At 49.6% G+C, this 14,453-nt stretch overlaps 1 protein-coding gene across 7 annotated transcripts in view; it reads left to right on the top strand.

Annotated features, from left to right (window-relative positions):
• Prrc2b (proline rich coiled-coil 2B) overlaps positions 1–14,453 on the top strand; it is a 93,786-nt gene that overhangs the window by 39,841 nt on the left and 39,492 nt on the right. For all 7 annotated transcript variants that reach the window (XM_052724391.1, XM_052724393.1, XM_052724392.1 and 4 more), the window contains exons 5-9: positions 1,523–1,595; positions 6,984–7,127; positions 9,221–9,462; positions 9,857–9,978; positions 10,352–10,491. In XM_052724391.1, the coding sequence (XP_052580351.1) occupies positions 1,523–1,595; positions 6,984–7,127; positions 9,221–9,462; positions 9,857–9,978; positions 10,352–10,491 (721 nt within the window). The remainder of the gene's footprint in view (positions 1–1,522; positions 1,596–6,983; positions 7,128–9,220; positions 9,463–9,856; positions 9,979–10,351; positions 10,492–14,453) is intronic.

The raw sequence follows: 14,453 nt of genomic DNA, 5'->3' as shown, positions 1-14,453 counted from the left end.
CCTGGATAGGGTCCTGGGCACCTCTGTAAGAAGGATGTGGGCCAGAACCAGGGAGGCTACATAGTAGGGGGGACCCTAGGATGACTGTGGCTTATAATAAGTTTTGGTTTTACTCAATCACTGGGCAAGCCTCAGTGAAACATTTCACTAATAGGATAAGAATTTGTACTGTATCAAGCTGATAATAGAAAAAATTAATTAATTAATTTTAAAAAAGAAAAAAGGGAGCCGGGCGGTGGTGGCACACGCCTTTAATCCCAGCACTCGGGAGGCAGAGCCAGGCGGATCTCTGCGAGTTCGAGGCCAGCCTGGGCTACCAAGTGAGTTCCAGGAAAGGCGCAAAGCTACACAGAGAAACCCTGTCTCGAAAAACCAAAAAAAAAGAAAAGAAAAAGAAAAAAGGGTGTGGGCTTCGGCAGTTTTGGCCAGTGGAGGAAGGAGTCTGTCCCACATGGGTCATTTGTCTAGCACTCAACTCTTCTTAGAGACTGGAGTTTTCTCTCTAACTTGGGAAGGGAGAGGGATACCTTACAACGTTACTTTTTAAAGGTCTTGGGAGTTACAGTCCACTGCTTTTGAAATAGAAATCACCAGCATGATTGACATCCCTCCATTAATGTTCCTGGTATGGGCTGTGTAATCCCAGGTCTATTGACATGGGTGAGGTGTGTTGGGGGAGGGAAGGGCACCACCCTGGTGCCCCTCTGCTTACAAGAGGTCCTACAGGCCCAGCTATATGCCCTACTGCCCTTTGGGCATGTCCTGTGTGGTCAGGAGACCTCTGCAGACTTGGCGCAGACACAGGCAGGCAGACATTTTCTTCATGGGAGCGGTGGGTAAGCCTGGGTCCCGTCACGAGTGCCATGTCTATGTACTCATTCTCGAATCCCATTTGGGTTCTGACCAGACCCTTCTAGAGGCAGGGTGGGATTTCACTTGATCCACAGGTTGCTAGCCTCATGAACTTTCAGCAAAGGCTTCTTTCTCTAGCAGGCCCGAGACTGAGGCAGGCAAGGGTGGATGAGTAGAAGAGACAGGCCTCTCAGGGGAGTCAGGCTGTAAAAACCACCAGTTGTTACATGGTCGGGCATGTTAGGTTTCTTGTGCGTGTTCCTCAGTTTATCCCTGGCACAGATTGAGACATGTGCTGAAATTGAGGTTGGAGCTTTGTCTCTGGAGCAAGACAACACAGCTCTGTGTGGGCATGGGACAGCCTGGCAATGTTTGCAGAGTTCGCCGTGAGGGCGGGTGTGGGTTGGGTCTTCTGTGTGTGCTCATCAGCTCTGCTGCTCTGGGCCCCAAGCTCCTGACTCTGCCTGGGACTGCTATTCCTAGAGCCCCGAAAGAGGCCATCTGTCCTCGGCAGGAGGCTTCAGTCTAAAATGCAACCCTCACCCCACCCTCTGTTCACTTTGTGGTACTGGGGTGGAACCTGGGGCCCCCAGCTTGGAGTGCCACATCCCAAGGCGCTCGCGGCGCAGCAGGTTAGCTGAGCTGGTTCTCCTTGTTTCCTTCCTCTCAGAACACAAGTTCAGTGCCAGGTGGACCAAAGTCATGGGCACAGCTGAGTGGAAAGCCAGTCGGACACGACGGTGGTAAGTGGGCACGGGTGGCATGGGTGGGCTGTTAGAAATGTTCGCTTGGGCTGGGCAGAAGAACCCCAACTCTGGCCCTGATGGTCCTCCAGGAGCTATGCTGCTGGGGAGTAAATACTGCCAGCGTCCCGTTGCCCCCTCCCGCCCCCCGCCCCCCGCCCCCCTGTCCCTGACACTACCTGTCCCTGCCGTGGCACCGCCCCAGTGCAGGGAGCAGCTGCTTGCCGTCATTCACCCAGAGCCTTTGGAGGATTGGGTGGAATTGGTTACTGTGAGTATCCTGCCAGGCAGTAAGATCTGAAAAGGTCGTCAGTCCACTGTGTGGAGCTGTTCGCGAAAGCGAAGGTGGAAGTGGGATGCTCTGCAGGATGAAGCGTTCAGAGTAGTCCAGTAGCTCCCAAGGCAAGGTCTGACTGGGTGAAGTAGTTTCGGGGAGTCCTGTGCAGATGGGCACAGTCCCTGCAGCTCTGGAGGAGCTGAGCCCAGAGTCAGCAGGTAGGGGTTTTTTTGTTTATTTTTTTAAGATATATATATATTTTTATGTCTTATGGATGTTTTTTCTGTACAACAGAAGAGGTCATCTGATCCTACGAGACTGGTTACAGATGGTTGTGAGCTACTGTGTGGGTCCTGGGAATTGAACTCAGGACCTCTGAAAGAGCTGCCACCTCTAGCCACCAGCAGGTGGTTTTGAGAGCACCAGGAATTGAGATTTTTCTTTTCTTTTCTTTTTTTCTTTTTTTCCCCCCATTTTATTTATTTTTCTATTATCAGCTTGATACAGTATAAATTCTTATTCTAATAGTGAAATGTTTCATTGAGGCTTGCCCAGTGATTGAGTAAAACCAAAACTTATTCTAAGCCACAGTCATCCTAGGGTCGCCCCTGCTGTATAGCGTCCCTGGTTCTGTGGGTTGCAGTCTGATTGTTCTTTGCTTTATATCTAGAATCCACTTATGAGTGAGTACATACCATGTTTGTGCTTCTGGGTTTGGGTTACCTCACTCAGGATGATATTTTCTAGTTCCATCCATTTGTCTGCAAATTTCATGCTCTCATTGTTTTTCTCTGCTGAGTAGTACTCCATTGTGTATATGTACCTCATTTTCTTAATCCATTCTTCAGTTGACGGGCATCTAGGTTGTTTCCAGGTTCTGGTTATTACGAATAGTGCTGCTATGAACATAGTTGAGCATGTATCTTTGTGGTATGAATCAGCGTTCCTTGGGTATATGCCCAAGAGTGATATGGCTGGGTCTTGAGGTAGATCGATTCCCAATTTTCTGAGAAACCGCCATACTGATTTCCACAGTGGTTGTACAAGTTTGCATTCCCACCAACAGTGGAGGAGAGTTCCCCTTGCTCCGCATCCTCTCCAACATAGACTGTCATTAGTGTTTTTGATCATAGCCATTCTGACAGGTGTAAGGTGGTATCTCAGAGTCGTTTTGATTTGCATTTCCCTGATGATTAAGGATGTTGAACATTTCTTTAAATGTCTTTCAGCGATTTGTGATTCTTCTTTTGAGAATTCTCTGTTTAGCTCTTTAGCCCATTTTTTAATTGGATTGTTCAGTATTTTGATGTCTAGTTTCTTGAGATCTTTATATACTTTGGAGATCAGTCCTCTGTCAGATGTGGGGTTGGTGAAGGTCTTTTCCCATTCTGTAGGCTGTCTTTTTGTCTTATTGACCGTGTCTTTTGCCCTACAAAAGCTTCTCAGTTTCAAGAGGTCCCATTTATTAATTGTTGCTCTCAGTGTCTGTGCTGTTGGTGTTATATTTAGGAAGTGATCTCCTGAGCCAATGCATTCAAGAGTACTTCCTACTTTTGAATTGAGATTTTTCTATATGAAGTCTTTTTTTTTTTTGGTTTTTCAAGACAGGGTTTCTCTGTGTAGTTTTGGAGCCTGTCCTGGATCTCATTCTGTAGCCCAGGCTGGCCTCGAACTCACAGAGATCCACCTGCCTCTGCCTCCCGAGTGCCGGGATTAAAGGCATGCGCCACCACCGCCCAGCTACATGAAGTCTTGTAGGATTCTTAGCTGGTGTATTTCTGACAGCGCTGACCAGTCAGCAGCCGCTGCCTGTGTGAGAGAGATGATGCCGCCAGGGATAGCTCCACGGTGCAAACTGTTGGAACCTGAAGTTGCTCGCTCTTCGGGGAAGCAGCCCTGGCAGCCGGTTCTACTCTTGTCCTCTGCCCTGGGGCACCTTCCCACTCCCGTGTGTCCCTGTCGGCCAGGGCTGTGCCACGCTTGAGCTGTAGCTCACGCTACCTCCAGTGGCTGTGGATGGCCAGCACAGAGGACAGGTCTGGCCGGAGTCCACGGTGGACAACCCACACAGAGCTGCAAGTTAGTGCCGCAGGGTCTGCCAAGGAACTGCAGACATGTCCAGATGTGCGTGGCCTCTCTCTGGGGCGGCTCAGCTGCACACCGTGAGAGCACTTTGCTGACGGAGGTGAGGTGAATTGTGAGAGCAGAGAGGGTAGGCAACTAGAGGTCTTCAGAGAGGCTGCAGGCAGAGCAGTGGCCGCACTGTCCGCTGGGTCCTACCTGTCTGTCCTCTATGCAGGTCAGGTGTTGTGTGTACGCATGCATCCATGCTCATGTGGGTACGCAGGCATGTGGTGTGTGTGCATATGTAGCAGGCTTTCTTTTGGACCACCGACCAGCTCCCAAAGAAAGACACAGAGACTTAATATTAGTTATGAATGCTCAGCCTTAGTTTATGATTGTCCCACTAGCTCTTACATTTAATTTAACCTGTTTCTCTTCATCTATGTTTTGCCTCGGGACTTTTTACCTTTCTTTCATTCTGTATGTCCTACTCCATGTCTGTCTGTCTGGCGGCTGCCTGGCTGGCCCTGGCGTCTCCCTTTCTTTCTCCCTTGATCTGTCCTCTCTTCTACTTATTCTCCCTGCCTGCCAGCCCCGCCTATCCCTCCACTGCCTAGCTCTCCACCGTTCAGGTGCCTTAGGCAGGCAAGGTAAAGCAGCAACCATCTTTACATAATTAAACAAACGCAACGTAAACGAACATGGCATATCTTTACATAGTTAAAGTGATATTCCACAGAATGCCTATGGACGTGTGTGAAGACCAGAGGATAATTCCAGATGTCATTCCTCATGAGTAATCTGCTCGTTTTTAAAGATTTATTTATTTATTATGTATACAGTGTTCTGCCTGCATGTATGCCTGCAGGCCAGAAGAGGGCATCAGATCCCATTATAGATGGTTGTGAGCCACCATGTGGGTGCTGGAAATGGAACTCGGGACCTCTGGAAGGGCAGCCAGTGCTCTCCAGCCTCAATTTTTGAGACAGGGTCTCTCTGGCTTGAAGCTCACTGTTTTAAATCCCTCTCTGTTGCTATGACAAAACACCATGACCAGAAGCGACTTGGAGAAGGAAGGGTTTGCTTTAGCCTACAGCCTCCATGAATGGAAGTGTCAGGGAGCTCCTGGCGGGAATCCAGGCATCTGGAGGCAGAGGTCATAGAGCAATGCTGCTTACTGCCTTGCTCCCCCTGGCTTTTTTATATATGATCTGCCCAGGGGTGGCTCTGTCACCCAGTCAGCTGGGTCCCCTACATCAATCAGGAAGCAAGAAAACACCCCACGGACTTGCCTCTCGGCCAGCCTTACAGAGGCATTTTCATAGACTCCCTCTTCAGGTTATAAGTGGCACACCATTATGCCTGGCTGTTGACTTTTTAAAAATTGTGTGTGTGTTTGTGTGTGTAAGGGCAGATGCACAGGTGCCACAGTGCACACACGTGGAGGTCAGAGGACAGCTTCCTGAATCAGTTCTCATTCTCCACCGTGTGGAAGTGGCTCTCACTTCTTGCCATTGCACTGCATACACCAAGCCTGCTGGCCCACGAGCTCCTGGACAACTCTGTCTGCCTCCTAGGGAGTGCTAGATTACAGATCCCTGCCATTGCGTCCCAGATTCTCACATAGATGCCAGGGATCTAAACTCCTCAGGCATGCATTGCAAGTTCTAGGGCAGAGGTCTAAGGTGTGTGCCCCTCCCCTTTGCGTGGCCTGTCCTGACCACCTTGGTAGAGTGCCGATACTGGGTAAGGAATGTAAAGTGCTGAAATCTTAGGGATACTAGTGTGCTGGTGGGAGGCTGTGAGTTCCCCCGGTGTCTCGTATTTTTTTCTTTTTGTTTTTTTGAGACGGTTTTTCTGTATAATAGCCTTGCTGTCCTGGAACTCTCTCCTTAGACCAGGCTGGCTTGGAACTCCTGAGTGCTGGGATTAAAGATGTGTACCACCACTGCCCAGCTGCTTTTCCACTCTTAAACAATCCACAATCCCATGCCTAGGGAGTAGCACTACCCACAATTCCTGCCCAATTAACATAATCAAAATTATCCCCCACAGACATTCTCAGAAGCCACCCTGATCTAAACAGTCCTTCCTTGAGACTCATTCCCAGGTGATTATCAACTGTGTCAGGCTAACAGTTCAAATCAACCACCCACCTTTTATCATTTCTGTCTGGAGTAGGGTTTAGTTGATGCCCTCGCTTGGCAGGCTGCCCTGCCCCAGCCTCTCACTGAGTGGTGGTGAGTAGGCCTCTGTCTGGCACTGCTGCAGTGACCCCGTCCGTTTCTCTGGCTCAGCCTGTTTTAGTCAGCAGGTGCCTATGGACTGTACTGAAAACCTAGGGGTGTGGCTTGTCCCTCCCTACAGGGCGTGATTGACACAGCAGGACAGTGGTGTGGTGCTTCAGTTCAGCTGTATGGCGCTCAACATGGGCTGTATAGTTGAGAGAGGACCACTTCCCACCATGGACCTTAAAGGACCATTTTCCTCTGTTCATTCAGGAGGTCACAGGATCTGTGTGTCAGGGGTGAAGTTAAAGCAGGGCTGCTCCTTCTGAAGCGTTGGGCTGTGAGCAGTGAGTGACAGTTGAAGAAAGAAATGGTCTTGGGGTTACACCAGGACCACGTTCGGCTTTGCAGGGCTGGGAGCAGCTGAGGAGGTGAACTGCAGTCAGGAGCTGAGTCTGTGACGTTCAGAAATATAGGCCACAGCCTTGTGGGGGTGTCTGTTGGCGTGGCCCCATACAAGGCAGTTTTCTTCAGGAGCTGATCTCGCTTACGGACTGTGCTTACTCACCACCCGGGCAGGCACAAGTACCAGGTGGCTCCTGTGGGGTGGAAAGGGACATGTTGGAGCAGAGGTGACATCCTGCCCCCTCATCCTGCCAGCCCGAGGACAGCAGAGGGCCACCCTTACTGACTGCCATTGCAGATGCTCCGAACACTGCCTCCCTGCAGCCACACCAGCCTTGTGGGCCGGGGAGAGCTGACGGGACATTGGTGAGCTGTCTCACGCACTCTGTGTGTCCTCTCTGCCTCTCCTGACAGGTTTAAGGGGCTCAAGCCGACTATTATCCTTCTCTCCCGAGGAATTTCCGACGCTGAAAGCAGCCGGAGGGCAGGACAGGGCTGGCAAAGAAAAGGGCGCCTTCGATCTGTCGTATGGGCCAGGACCAAGCCTCCGCCCTCAGAGTGAGTGAATAGCAGCTTTGCCCTCGGGCCCTCGCTGGGCACCAGACCCCTCGCTGGGCACCAGACCCCTCCTCTCTTCCTTCCCCTTTCCAGGTGGGCCCCAGCTGCTGGGCCTAGGTGTTTCAGCACGGAAGCCGGTTGCTAGCTTGACGTGTGCATGTCCTGACTGCCTCCCTGGCCTGACCCTCACCTCTGTCTCTCGTCCCTCTGGCTGAACCAGGTCTTGTCACCGTCCATGTACCATCTGTTATTACGTCCCCTAAGCTGGGTCACCGGTGCTCCCTGGATACATGCAGGGTGCCACTGACTTAGTCAAGTCCCCGCTTCCGTAACCTGTCCCCAGACCCCGGTGTGTGCTGATTGTCACTCCAGGGGCTGTGACAGCTTGGCTTCCACCCTTCCCCATCCACATCAGAATTGACCAGTGTGTCCACAGCAGCCAGCACTGGTGTCCCCTCTGGTGCTGGGGTTAGGGAAGGCCTGTGTGTGGTGTGAGGTTCTGGTGTGACCTGGTTTGGCCTGACCAAGGAAGCCAAACTACATCCTGGGTTCGGTCTTGAAATTCAAGGGCTTTTGTCTGCCTGCCCTTACAGTCCCAGGTCCTCTCCTGCTGCTGAGGATCAGAGGCACTGTCCTGAAAGCTGAGTGACCGCCCTGCCACTCTGCCGAAACATGGACTTTGCTGAGAGTACACAGTGCTCAAAGTGGGTAGTTAAAGGTTCAGAAGAGTCCTATCCTAAGATGGGTTACCTGGTGGGGCTAAGGTGTACAAGTAGAAGCAGCTTTGAGATCAGGTCTTTCTCTTGAGAAGGTGAGAAGCAGTTGGCTTAAGGGGTGGTCTTGGCTTCCTAGGATAGCAGCAAAGTTGGAGCAGACTGGTGGGCTGGCCCCCATCCTGGCTGGCTTTTTTCTTGGGGGTGCCAAATGCTGTGTCCTTTTCTGACTCAGCTCCTAAGCAGAAGAGAATGGAGAGGAGCCTGGAGGTGTGGCCCTCTGTGTGGCCCCCCACACTAGTACCTTGTATGTAGTTTCCCTTCGACATTGTGAGTTATCTGCAGCCAGCCACATCTGCAAGCTACTGAACACTATTGTGAAAGGGAGACATGTTCACACTGCTAGTGTTTGTCTTTTGCAAATGACTTATAAATTAATCTTAAAGTCTGCATAAGAAAAATCAGGCCAGGCATAGTGGCACACACCTTTAATCTCAGCCCTTGGGAAGCAGAGACCAGTGGATCTCTGTGAGTTCGAGGCTAGCTGGTCTACATGGTGAGCTCCAAGCCAGCCAGGGATATATAGTGAACCCCTTATTTAAAGAAGAAAAGTCAGTCTGTGTTGGTTCTGGAGTGTGCCTCTTTTGGTAAGTAGGCTCACAGGGATTGTCATCACGTGGCTGTGAGAAGCACACTCTCACAGGGAAAGATAACTGTCAAGTTTTTAAGTTTTTAAAAATTTTATTTTGTGTGTATTTTTGGGGTAGGGGGACACACATACCAGAGCATGCAGGTAGAGGTCAGGGTACAACTTGGAGTCCTGGGGATTGAACTCAGGTCATCAGCCTGGCAGCAAGTACATTTACCCTCAAGACACCAACCGCACCAGCTCCATCCTCAGGTTTTTTTCTGTGAACTTAGTGTGTGTTCCGTGCATGCTGCACGTGATCACATGGTACCAACATTTCAAGCTGAGACTCACTGGACAGTGTTGTAGTCAGCCCAGAACCAAAGCATCCTGTCAGACGGGCTGTGGTGTAAAAGTGAGCCTGTGTCAAAAGTCACGCTGGCCTTGATGTGTGGGACAGTGTTGGCTGTCCTGTGTCTCCGAGTTCTGCCCTCTGGGTGGGTTTGGTGTTGGCCGTAGAGGAGCCACGTTTTGCTCGTGTCTCTCTGAAGTGGAGCTCTCTGTATTTCTCAGGCATATATCCGATACCCCTCAAGAAATGCTAGCTTTCTGCTCCCCACTCACCCTGACAGCACTTGGATTTTTCTCTCTTTGTTGTGATTCTTTTTTTGTTTTTAAGCAAGGGGTCGTGCCCACTGGCCTCAGAACTTTACAGATCTCCTCCCTTTCTTTTGTCTCTTTCCAATTCACAGATGTGACGAGCTGGAGGGAGGGTGGTGGGCGAAACATCATTTCTGCCACGTCTCTGAATGCCTCCCCAACAGAGCTGGGCAGCAGGACCTCCAGTGCGGGAGATGGAGCCCCCTCCTCGACATGCACCAGCGACTCTAAGGACCCCTCTCTCCGCCCAGCCCAGCCCATCCGCAAAGGGGCCTCACAGTTCATGGGACACATTTACCAGCCTCCCACTTACCATGACATGCTTCCTGCTTTTGTAAGTCTTCAGAGCATCTTGTCCCGAAGCTAAATGTTCTTTCTGTCCACCAGAACTGGCTCAGGTCGCTCAGCCTGAGCTCTCTGTCAGGATAATAGCCAGAGAGCACTGTGGCCTACAGCAGAATCCACTGCCTTTTTCCAATCTACTGCCTCTGGCTTCTGCCTCTGGGGCTTGCATGATGTAGCTTTGGTTCTTCAGAGAAAGGAGAGACAGATGTACCTAGCCTTATTGAACCCAAGGCAGATGGAATGGTGTGCCGGGATTCATGAGAAACCCTCTCCAGCCTTTTCTGTGCCCTTCCCCCATATTCCACTTTCCAAAGTGAAGCCTTATTGAACATGTAATTGGAGCCATCACCAGAAAGTCCGACACTCTGATGTTTATATTTCAGATGTGTTCACCACAGTCCTCAGAGAACCAGGGTACGGTGGAACGGAGCCCCTTCCCCCTTCCTCAGCTCCGCCTGGAACCCCGGGTTCCTTTTAGACAGTTCCAGATGAATGACCAAGATGGGTAAGGCTGTGAGCCTGTGGTCCTGTGTGTCATTGTATGACATGAATGTGCTCTGTGCTCTGCAGAGAGAACATCCTGGTGTTGGCGTGGGTGGCAGGGGATGGGCCTGGCAAGGAGCTTGGGTTACACTGTTAAGGCCCCACTGCAGGAGTTTGGCAGTAACTCTGGTGGGGGTAGCAGTGAGCTATGTGGCGCTGTGGATGAAACAGAACCCCATCTAGAATGTTTTTTGTTGTTCATTGCATATTTCTTCTAAAAGGAAGTAATATATATAGATACTCAAACACCAGACTGCAAGGGAGAACCTGTTTTTGGAAAGTGACTGCTTCCCCGTGTAAGTCATGTGACCCATCTTTCTTTTCCGTCTCATCAGGAAAGAAAGGTCCGGCCTGGCGCGCCCAGTACGCCCACTGAGGCAGCTGGTGGAGCGGGCACCACGGCCCACTGTCATCAACGCAGAGAACCTGAAGGGCCTAGATGATCTGGACACGGATGCAGACGATGGCTGGGCAGGTGGGTGTCAGGAGGGACAGCAGCCGGTGGCACCAGTGTGCTCTGTTCTTGGAGAGGACAGACTCTCCGTGCCCATGTGTGCAGTCAGACCAGAGGGCACTCTCTGGCCAAGTGAAATCTTCTTTTGGTCTGTGCTCTCCTTAATCGTAGAGCTCTGGGAGATTGTGCTATTCAGCCTTTAAGAGGACTTGTGGAATTACAGGCATTTACTACTTTGTCTGGCTAGAAATCCTCCATCCCATGCTGAGGATTAAACCCACATGCACAGGGCTGTGTGCTTACATAGCTCCAAGGAGCTCCCCTTCCCTTGAGAAGGAGAAAAGTTTTCTCAAGTTACATTTCTTTTTTTACCTGGGATACAGTATGTGCATGCCGGCCTGCACTCCTCTGTCATGGCACACCTGTGGTCAGAGGATGTCTTGGGAGTTGGTTTTCTTTCTGCCAAGTGTGTCCTGGTGCTCCAACTCTGGTCATTAGCCGTGGGGACAGGCACGTGACTGTTTTGCGGACCAAGCCCTGTCCTTTTTGAGGCATGGTCCTGCGCCAGCCTTCTAAGTGCTAGGGTTACAGGTGAGAGGTACCCACCCCTACGGCTTAACCCTGAGCCATCGCTTTGGTCCAGCAGTTCTCGACCTATGGGTCTTGACCCCCTTGAGGGTGGCAGTATTAGGAAAGGTGGGAACTGCTGCTTCAGTCTGCTTTCCTTTTTAGAGACAGGATCTTATGTACCCCCAGGCTGGTCTCACACCCAGCACCGCCACCTTGTTCCGCCACCTCCTCAGTGCTGGATTAACTGCTGCCCTACCTGCTCCTTGGTCAACAGAGTGTTGGCCCAGTGGGGGTCATACGGTTTCTATTTTTTCTTTTTTTAAGATCTATTTTTGTATTTTATGTATTTGAGTGCTCTATTGACTTTTTGACAGAGGAGGGCATCAGATCCCACTGAAGATGGCTGAGAGCCACCATGTGGTTGCTGGGAATTGAACTTAGGACCTCTGGAAGGGCAGCCAGTGATCTGAGCCGCTGAGCCATCGCTCCAGCCCCACAGTTTCTGTTCTTATTGGCATGTTGATACTTGTCAGCGCTTTTCTATATCAGCAGATTCTGTCGGCTCCTGTGATGTATCCGTGTACTGGGCTTTATCCATCTAGAAGTCTCAGTAAGAGCAGTATCTTAAACCAGGTGTGGTGGTGCACATTTTAATCCTAGTACTGATAGTACTGAGAGGTGGAGGCAGGCGGATCTCTGTGAGTTTGAGGCCAGCCTGGTCTATAGAGCGAAGTGCAGGACAGCCAGGGCTACACAGAGAAACCGTGCCTCAAAAAAAAAGAGCAAGAGAGAGAGAGCAGTATCTTAGGAGCGCTAGAGAGATAGCGGGGGGGGGGGGGGGGGTTGGGGTTGGGTTGGGGATTTAGCTCAGTGGTAGAGCACTTGCCTAGCAAGCACAAGGCCCTGGGTTCGGTCCTCAGCTCTGGGGGAAAAAAATAGAGAGATGGCTTAGGTTAAGAGCCCTGGCTGCTCTTCCAGGACCTGCATTCCGTTTCCAGAACCTATATGGCAGTTCTTAACCATCTGTAGTTCCAGTTTCAGAGGATTCAACACCCTCTTCTGGTCTCCACAGTCAGGCAGCACACACATCCACACAAATCTATGCCAGTCTGGTGGCACAGGCCTTTAATTCCGGCACTCAGGCAGAGGCAGGCGGATCTCTAGATCTCTGTGAGTTTGAGGACAGCCTGATCTGCAGAGTGAGTTCCAGGATAGCCAAAGCTACACAGAGAGATCCTGTCTCAAAACCAAAACAAAAGGAAAAACCAGAAACAAAAATAGGGGTTGGGCATGACTAGAGAGAGAGTGCAGAGGTTAAGAGCACTGGCTGCTCTTGCAGAGGACCTGGGTTCAATTCCCTGCACCCACATCAGGTGGCGCACGTACACCAGGAAGTCCAGTTTCTGGGTATCTGAAGCCCACTGACCCCCTTGGACTCCTGCATGCATGTGGTACACATAAACTCAGGAAGACACACACACACATCCATGATCAATAATTAAAAAGAAAGAAATGCACATTATTTAATAGGCTGGAGAAATGGCCTCAGTGGTTAAGAATATCTCCCGTTGCAGAGGACCCACCTGTGACTCCAGCTCCAGGGGATCTGGTGCCCTCTTCTGGTTTACACGGGCACCTTTTGACACACATGATAATCATTCACAAAGATACACGCACACATGAGTAAAAATAAAAGAAATCTTTCCAAATCACCTTTTGCTTCCAGTCTGAATATTTTTTGCCTTCCTTGAGGGCAGTGATGTTCCGTGGTGTCCAGCAGTCCATGTTGCCTATGATACTGGCCCATTATTAACACTTGTTGAGACGTTCCCCTTGACGTGGTCTGGCACCTTTGCCGGATGTCATCCATGTCAATCCCTGTCGATGTTTATTTCCATGGACAAGTTCAGCTGTGCCAATCATAGTAAATCTTAAACTCAGATAGCGTGGAGCTTTCTACCTTGTTTCTTTGCAAGTTTGATTCCTCAAGTTCTTTACTGGTCTCTGCAAATCTGGACTCCACCCTGGCAGTATTTACGAAGATCCTCCTTCTGTGTCAAGTTCAGCCACTCTGTCTTGACTCCTGAGTTCCAGGGTCCCAGTGAGTCTCCACAGGTCTCTCCTTTCTCATTAGTGTTCTGTAGTTGTCAGTAGAGAGAATCTTTCTTTATTTTAAAGATTATTTTATTTTTGATTATGTATCTTGTGTGTGGCTATGTATACCTGAGTGCAAAAACCTCTCTGAGGCCAGAAGAGGGTGTCAGATCCTTTGGAGCTGTATTTATAGATGGTTCCTGGATACCAAACTTGAGTTCTCTGCAAGAGTAATACATCATCCTAACTGCTGGACCCTGTCTCAGGTCAGTAGAGAGGATCATAATGTTTTCTGGTAATTTTATTCATATTCCTATGAATAAAATTAATATATTCCTATATGTTGCCACATGGTTGTGGCATTACCGGTCTGCTGGCATCTTGTTACTCCTTTGGGGGTGGCTGGCGTCTCTCCCAACTCTGCCCTTCTTCTCCCTGTATCTCTGCTTGGATGTCCCGCTTGCCATAAGCCAAAACAATATTATTATCCAATGGGAGTCACACATATTCACAGCATAAAAATGACATTCCACAGCACTTCCCCTTTTCTGTCTAATCAAAAAGGAAGATTTTTGCCGGGCGGGTTGTGGCGCACGCCTTTAATCCCAGCACTCGGGAGGCAGAGCCAGGCGGATCTCTGTGAGTTCGAGGCCAGCCTGGGCTACCAAGTGAGTCCCAGGAAAGGCGCAAAGCTACACAGAGAAACCCTGTCTCAAAAAACCAAAAAAAAAAAAAATAAATAAATAAATAAAAAGGAAGATTTTAATTTTAACATAGTAAAATTATATATATATATAATATATTATATTATATAACAGTAGTTATCAAGCAAGAATTATACTTACAATATCTAGTCTATTTGTATTTGGCAAAATTAAAGAAAATATTCTATTATCCTATTTTTGTTGAGTCTAAAGTTTTATACCTAATTTATCTTTTATTGTGTCTAAGGAAAACTATAAATATAACTATCTAGTTTCAACTCCATCAAAGACCCCAGAAGGATATAATATTACCTGAGTAAACAGGAAGAGCGTGGCAAGCAACTTCCATAGTTCTAGCAATAATAAAGGCATGTGGCTACCTGGACAGTCGTCCAAAGATTCTGTGTAACTTTGCGGCATCTGTCTTCAGTCTACAGGCCTAGAGTCTCTGGCATAGCTTTCAGTGAAGCAGGAAATTCTAAGGGCTTTTCCGCCCATTCTGGCAGAGTTCGTCTGTCACTTCTCCTCATGTCCTCTAGAATGTCTGGCAGTTTCTTCTGTGAAGCAGGACCCTGAAGGACCTTCTCATCTTGCAAAGTTCAATGCTCACCTTCC

Source organism: Peromyscus californicus, unplaced genomic scaffold (assembly GCF_007827085.1).
Source record: "Peromyscus californicus insignis strain IS unplaced genomic scaffold, ASM782708v3 Scaffold_7__1_contigs__length_154581171, whole genome shotgun sequence".
NCBI lineage: Eukaryota > Metazoa > Chordata > Mammalia > Rodentia > Cricetidae > Peromyscus > Peromyscus californicus.
This window is presented reverse-complemented; position numbering and strand designations above follow the sequence as displayed.